The sequence below is a fragment of the Antrostomus carolinensis genome, unplaced genomic scaffold (genome assembly GCF_000700745.2).
Source record: "Antrostomus carolinensis isolate BGI_N321 unplaced genomic scaffold, ASM70074v2 scaffold48175, whole genome shotgun sequence".
Lineage (NCBI taxonomy): Eukaryota > Metazoa > Chordata > Aves > Caprimulgiformes > Caprimulgidae > Antrostomus > Antrostomus carolinensis.
This window is the reverse complement of record NW_010317953.1, coordinates 7,638-15,095: the sequence shown is the minus strand read 5'-3', so window position 1 is coordinate 15,095 and position 7,458 is coordinate 7,638. Positions and strand designations below refer to the sequence as shown.

Here is a 7,458-nt window from a genome sequence, read left to right as displayed (position 1 = left end):
CCCGCGCTGCTGCGGGAGGAGGACGGGGCTGAACAAAGCTGGGGAATAACCCGGGTCAAACCCGCCCGTAACTTTCAATCCCCCGTCGGAGCAAGTGTTTCGGCGCCTCAGCTGTTTAGAGGAGAGCAGACAAAGGGCGGGGAACACGGGGCACGTGCTTTGTTACAGATAATTGAGCTTTTATGAGGGAAAAAAATCGCACCTCTCCAATGTTATCCCCGTGAGCCACAGCTCCCCTAAAAGCTTGTGGTGGGTTGACCATGCCAGGTGCCCACCAAGCCCCTCCAGCACCCCCCTCCTCAGCAGGATGGGGAGGGGAGAAAATAAGATGGAACAAAAACCCCATTGAGACAAAAGTCAGTTTAATAGAAGCAAAGCAAAGCTGTGTGTGCAGAAGCTGAAGAACAAAACATCTATTCTCTACTTCCCATCAGCAGGTGATGTCTGGCCACTTCCCGGGAAGCAGGGCTTCATACGTGTAGTGGTTACCCCAGAGGACAAACGTGAATAATGAATGCCCCCTTCCCCCTCCGTTCATTTCAGAGCAGACCTCATATGGTCTGGAACATCCCTTTGGTCAGTTTGGATCAGCTGTCCTGGCTGTGTCCCCTCCCAAGACCTTCCCCACCCCCAGCCTACTGGGGAGGGGGAAATGTTGGAGAGACAGCCTTGGTGCTGTGCTGGCACTGCTCAGCAGGAACCAAAACACCAGTGAGTTATCAACACCTTTCTAAATACTAATACAAAACACAGCACTGAGGGCTGCTGTGGGGAAAATCCATCTCAGTCAGACCCAATACAGAGCTGTTGCTCAGGGGACTCACAGCCTGAGCAGTGCAGGAATAGCTCCCTGGACACACAGCACAAACAAGCTTATCACAGCACTGGCTCTCATGGCGAGCGCCAGACTTCCCCGAGTAAGCTTCCAGCATCTCCCAGAGTGGTAGAAAAAACACACTGGAGCACCAGGAATGCTCAGTGCCAGATGCTGCAGCAACAGAGAAAAGAGTTTCTGATGGTGATTTTTCAAGCTCAGAAACGTTAGTCAAGACTGCTGTTAAAAACCAGTTTCTGCAGCAGTTCCACCGCTAAGTTCAATGATTTAATGAAAGAGGAGAAAGGCGTCAAGCAATTACAGCAGTCTTGAGTCTAGTGAGCTGGACTGGTGTTCTCAGTTCCAGTTTCCAGAGGACTAAAACAGGCTGGAGTGAGGACTGATCCCACAAATAATGCACCCAGGCTCTCTTTTAAGCATGGTGATAAGGTAAGTGCTTTCATTTCCATATGGTGATGTGACATTCCCGCGGCAGGCAGTGCACAAAGCAGCAGGCTCTACCATGTAGGAGGAATATTTTAAATAAGGAGCAGAATGACACACAATTCCCTTCCCACATTTTACCACACAGCCTCAGCAAAGACTTGGAAGTTCTAGCAACAGGCAACTACTCACAGTTGACCCAACACTGTTCTGGAGCATCAGATTCATTTTTTCTGTGCTCAGCTATTGTACAGGGCTCTGCACAGCAGTTCTGTGTATGTCCATGTGAAAGTCACTCTGTTTTCAGTTAGTTTCATTCTTAAGAACCAGGGACCACAGAACTAAAGCTGGAGGAAACACTGCTGTTGCCATTATAAAGTCTTCTACCCTGCTTACAGAGGGAACTGCAAACATACCTGTGCCGATGTCTAAAGTGCAAGAGAAAGAAGCTCTGACATAAGCTTTTAAAAGTGTTTATTGATGGTCAGTAGATGGAATGATGGCGCAATAGTGCAAACCACTGTGCAGTTGGGAGAACACGCTCCCCAGCTTTCACATTTACTTTATTATACAAGAGAAATGGAATAAGGATTAAATACAAAATGGGTCAGTATGCTGCTTTTACCACACTCCATTGGGCTTTGGACAGGTTACTGTTCCCTCAGTGCATGTCAGTTCAGAGCTACATCGAAGTGGGGAGTGGCTGCTATGTTCTGTCCAGCTCTACTAGCAAGCCAGTTGGAACCAGCGATCTTTTTCATTTGCATGCACATCATCAGTCTGAAAAACCTAGCACTTCACTCAGCTGGTTTCTGCACTTTGTTTCATAAAGAATGGAAAATACCAGATGTTCACAAACCACGTATAATATTTACTAGTACACTACAAGTGAGCTTCAAGATTACTTCTTCAAAAGCAAGATTTCAGCTAATAGTCATCGATCTTGCTAGCTTGTAAACTTAGGTGCCCGCTTCCTCATCTTTGCATGATTTTCTCCCTGGAAGCTTCTAAAAACAATTAGAAGCAAGCAGCTAGGCTTTGTATTTCTAGTGCTTAAGAGTCAGCATCGGAAGAAGTCTATTTGTCCAGTAATAAACCACCAGCTACTTTTTCTAAGGAAGTTGCATTGTTAGATTGTAAGTCAAAGAACATCCTGTCCTCAAATGATGCATTTTGGAAAAAAAACAACCCCAACCACACTCAAAAAATGAAACAACACGGTTACGAGTCTCAAGGCTAAACTGACCAGCATGCAGTGGTTCCAACTATCATCCATGAATACTTCTCCTTGCTTTTCAAATCCTTAACAACATCTTTCTCTTCAAGAGGACCTAGAGCCACAGCCACTTGGAGACTAATAAAACCATGGGGCAGATACTGGAGACTTTAGAAACTGCTGGATTAAGGAAATGTGAATTGGTGTTGTGCCCTCTTTCAATGTCATTCATTCTTATTCCAGTCCAACAAAGTTACCTATACATATAAAATGTTAAAGTTGTGTCACTTGGCAAAAACAAGACATCTCCAATTATTGATCACACTTCAGCATACAGTTGGGACAGGGAATAATACATTACAGAAAGCAAAACCACAAGATTTTAGTTACGTAAAACAATATAATTTGTATATAAACTGATAAATAACTGTCTCCATGGTTCACTAATTCCAAATACTAGTTATCTGCACATTAGTTGCTAATATCTATTACTAGAAGTAGTTCCAGCTTGTGCTCTCTCAGGGTGGTCAATTCATTTCCGAGACTAGTCAGCCTGTTCGCTCTGAGGGAAAAAAAAAATCTCAGCAATGAGACTAGGTTCCATGTGAAGATTTCATTTTGTCATCTGCCAGATAATGAATCCTATGATTATAGAAGCCACAGCAAGACCAAGAATCAGGATACAGATCTTCTTACGGGATTTTTTCTAATAAAAGAACAACAAAAAAAGAAAGCCACTGACACCAGGAACAGATGACAAGAGGAAAGAGCAAGTCTACCAGTTAATGTTACTAACTTTGGTGAACCAGAGCACTCAATACCCATACTTACTCAAGAGAAGTAACCAGTGTAGTCTGAACACTTTTACATTGTCCTTAAACTGCATGATCCTACACATAAATGTTTTTAGTTTTAGGAGCACTGTAGTCCAAGAGATGCAATTAAGTAAAAATGTGACAAGTTTTGCTTCTCTTAAGGAAAATGCAAGCTTTACTTCAAGTTGACAACACTTACCATATGCTTTTCATCCCAAGGGACAACACCACGGCTTCAAAGGAAAGTCAATTACATCTAGCTATTTAGATTTTCCCGGTAAGACTAATAGAACTGCTGGCCAGTTCTCCGATACAATCTCCCCATGGCCACTTGGACTTGGTTTAGATCTAGTAATGCATTTCTACACTTTAAATTATTTGATTTACAGTTACTGTACTTTGATTTTACAGCTTTGATCACTTTAGTCATCACAGGAAACCACAGTCTGTCCGTACACACCAAATATTTTTAACTTACTATCTAAGAATTTGAGGACAGTTATATATAACTACTTCCTTCTCCATCCAGAAAAACACATCCAATACATGTCCAACAGCTCTCAAACTTAAGATTTATAACATATCTCAAAACTTTATAAAGGAAGCCATAGAGAGAGAGAGAATACTATCAAATGCTGCCAGATGGTAAAAGCTACTTTCCCTCCCTTGCAGCAGCACTGGAGTTTTATTGCCTTCAGGTACCTCCCCACTCAACACCTTGAGACAATCCCATTTTTTTTATCTTGTGTGGAAGCCTCAAGTCCCAGCAGTGAAATTCTATTTGGGACTGACTGAAGCAGAACCCTTGTCTCTTCACAGAACCTGAACCTACAGGGACAGTAAAGATGAAAGGAACCTACAGAAAACATTGAATATTGTACAGAAAGGAGATTTAAGCAGCAGTGAGAACCACTGCTAGAGATTTGATGAGACAGGGAGGACAGACGATGGGATAGAAACTCAGCAGCTACAAAGAAGGGTGCTGCAAATCCCAGTCACCAGAAGTTTCCCGACTCTGGGCAAGGATTTTTGCATATCAGTGTCTTGGCTGATAGGTTTACAAGATGGATACAACATGAGAATCTGCTCTTGTTTAACTGTCCTGCTAACTCCTGAGATGGCTAAACACTAAACTTGCTGAGCACACCTACATGAAGGAACAGACGTATCGTCTGAAGTAGGAAGGTGATTTCAATACCATGTTGTTGACTCAAAGTGCTTTATCTATAGTTTGCAGCACAATTTTGAGTGTGTGCAACTTGCACAAGCTGTTTTTAATAACTTGTTTGGTGTGCTGTAGTCCTCAGTCTGTGTTTTGTTATGCCTTTTCCATTATTGCTCAACTGTGCACTGACAATAATGCAAGCATACAGAATTTACCTGATAATAGGCAGCCCTCTGTAACTGCTCACTGGCTCTTTCCACATGGACTTCTGCACTTTCCACATTTGCCTCTATGCTGTCTAAGGAAAAATAAGAGAACTCATGGTAAAATATTTTGGGGCTTCAGTGTTAAAAAAAAAAAAAAAAAAAAAAAAATCAGAAATACCATACTTTTTACAAAAAATACTGGGAAGTTTAATCTTTGTAGACAAAATATGTAATTGAACTAAAAAGAAACTTTCTATTATCCAAACACACTTACCAATCATATCTCCTTGGTCATGAATCATCATGGCTAAATCCTTAAATATCTGATTGACATCCAAAATGTCTGCCTGAAGACAACAGTTTGACAAGTTATAACAAAAACAGGTTACAGTCTTCTAGGCTTCATTCTTAGTACCTCTTTTGACCACTACTCAAAGTATCAGAATAGATACCATCAATCACCGACTGAGGTGACTTGATGCTACTATCTATGGAATTTGGGATTAACACAGGAACCTACAATATTCCTGCTACTGAGTATTTGTTTCATCACACTAGCAATTAGCATAGCATGGAATTGAGATGAACATTGTAACATGAGTTGCTCCTACCATCTCTGAAGGACCACCAGTCAACACCAAAGGAAAATATACCTAAGTCTCCTTCAACAGGAACAGGGAGATTGATCTTGGCATCAATCCTCTCTACAAGGAACTCTGTTCCTCCACCTTCAGATCTCCTCAGCCCATCCCATTAGTTAGCACTGCACGACTTCTTTGGTTTATCTCCCAATACTGTTAACTGTGCAGGATCTACTGGTCACCTCTAATTGCCTGATTGCTGTTTCTCTTTCTTTAATGAGTTCAAGGTCCTGTTCGGTTATTGCCACATCTTCTTCCTGAGACTGCATTTGATTCCAATCTTCACCACTGGAAAAAGATGGAAAGAAAGTATGGCTCTTTCTCTGAGTATAGGTACTTCCACACTCCATCTATAGCAAAGCACTAGTGAGTCAAAGTTGAAAAGTTTCCTACAGAACAAACCCAGGTTTCTGGCCCTGCAACAGAGACAGGACTGATTTGTGACAACAGTTACAAATTGGAACAACTGAAAAAAGGGACAGATCAGGAAAAGTGAAGAAACTGGAAAGGAGTTACATGCACAGAATACTCTGTTCTAGGACGAGTTATCTACAGCATTATAGAATAAACCTCTGTATTTCAGGGTTTTTTTTAAATAAAAAAAATAATAAAAAGATATCTGCAGCTTCCTTCCCTCTTGCCATCTCTCAAAAAGGGGAGAAATCAGGGTGAAAATTCTGACAGAGAGTAGCCTGCAAGCACAACATTATTTGAACAAAAGAACCTCTGACAGGCACCTGGATTCAAAGATTCTCACTTCCTATCTGGCATTCGGGGATAAGAATAAAGTGGCTTAGTATTTTAATTTATTAGTCTACTAAGAACTTCAAATTAAATCAAACATCAAAAGAGATGTTAAAAACCCCAATAACTCTGCATCCCAGTCTACCTTTCTCCTGATGAGCTGGTACTTCATAACTGCTGCACTACAGTGAAGGCAGTACCTATAGTACAAGGCCATCTGTACATTCAGTAAAGAAAGTTCTTCAAGGGCAACATCTCCCTCTTCTCAACAAGGAGAAGCGTGCTTGGAAAACACTGCAACATTCCAGTCTTATGTATACAACGCTAAATAGTAAGTTTTAAAGTCCTGAAGTGCCAAAAGAATTGAAAATAAACTACATGACCAGGTCAGAGACAGCTGACCACCCCAGCAATTCAGCTCTGAGATGACAGTAGGGTTTTCAGACGCTTAAGGCAGAAGTTTCGGACATGTAGCTCACAAGAAGAACTTGAAATGTGGAGTGGCTGCTGCTGTGCTCACCAAGCTAAGAGCCTCTGCATGAACAGGTAACTCTCTGGTTTACCTGCCTTCAAACTCATCACAGCATCTGTGTAACTGAACAACCTGGGGTTTTCACTCCTGATTCTGTATGTGGAAGCATAAACAAAGGGGATGCACACCAAGCAGCTGATCAGATGAAGTGCAGTTTGCAGAGCGAGGATGTAAGGATGTAGGCTAGGTATCTTGATTTAGAAAGTTAATAGATTTATACAGTAGGGCCAACAGATTTCATCTCAGTTTTCTCATACATACAGTAGAAACGGACACAGTAATCACAGATACTTCTGGACTGTCTTCTCTTTACTCACACTGTAGAGCTGATACATTTTACAAACCTACCCACTCTGCATGCGTGGTTACTGCAGAACCAACACAACTCTCCGACAGGTGACAGTGATGCTGTCTTGTGCACATTCTAGGATTAGTTTGCCAGTGCATAATGTCCAGGACTTCTGAACTTCAGGCAGCCTCAACCACTACTCTGTAATAGCTGCAACTGAGCTGCTAGATAACACCCAAACCCATGAAATAAATATACAGCTCTTGTGGAAAGAGCCACAGCGAGGGAAATCCTGTCTGGTAATCTTGTGCTCACAGTCCAGAAAAGCAGCAGCTCCAACTGCCACATACTAGGGACTCTACTATTCCCCTCAGGGCAATAATCATACAACTTACATTTAAGGAGGATAAAATAGTCATGTGTAGTTAATTTTTTACATTGTATATTATAATTACTTTAATAACTGCATTTCAAATCTTTTTGCATTGCCTTCAACTAGCAGACCCTGGCCCAAGTTAATGTATCTTGCCACAAAAACTTTAGTTATATGTAGTTTAAACTATACACCAAGAATACAAGAAGCAGTTACCTA

At 41.6% G+C, this 7,458-nt stretch overlaps 1 protein-coding gene across 1 annotated transcript in view; it reads right to left on the bottom strand.

Moving 5' to 3' along the window:
- Positions 1 to 2,483: 2,483 nt before the first annotated feature.
- LOC104525557 (syntaxin-12) overlaps positions 2,484 to 7,458 on the bottom strand; it is a 12,580-nt gene continuing 7,605 nt past the window's right edge. The window contains exons 5-8 of the mRNA XM_010168745.2: positions 5,484 to 5,651; positions 4,935 to 5,007; positions 4,670 to 4,752; positions 2,484 to 3,180 (exon numbers count right to left, since the gene is read on the bottom strand). Coding sequence (XP_010167047.2) covers positions 3,088 to 3,180; positions 4,670 to 4,752; positions 4,935 to 5,007; positions 5,484 to 5,651 — 417 coding nt within the window. The 3' untranslated portion in view covers positions 2,484 to 3,087. The remainder of the gene's footprint in view (positions 3,181 to 4,669; positions 4,753 to 4,934; positions 5,008 to 5,483; positions 5,652 to 7,458) is intronic.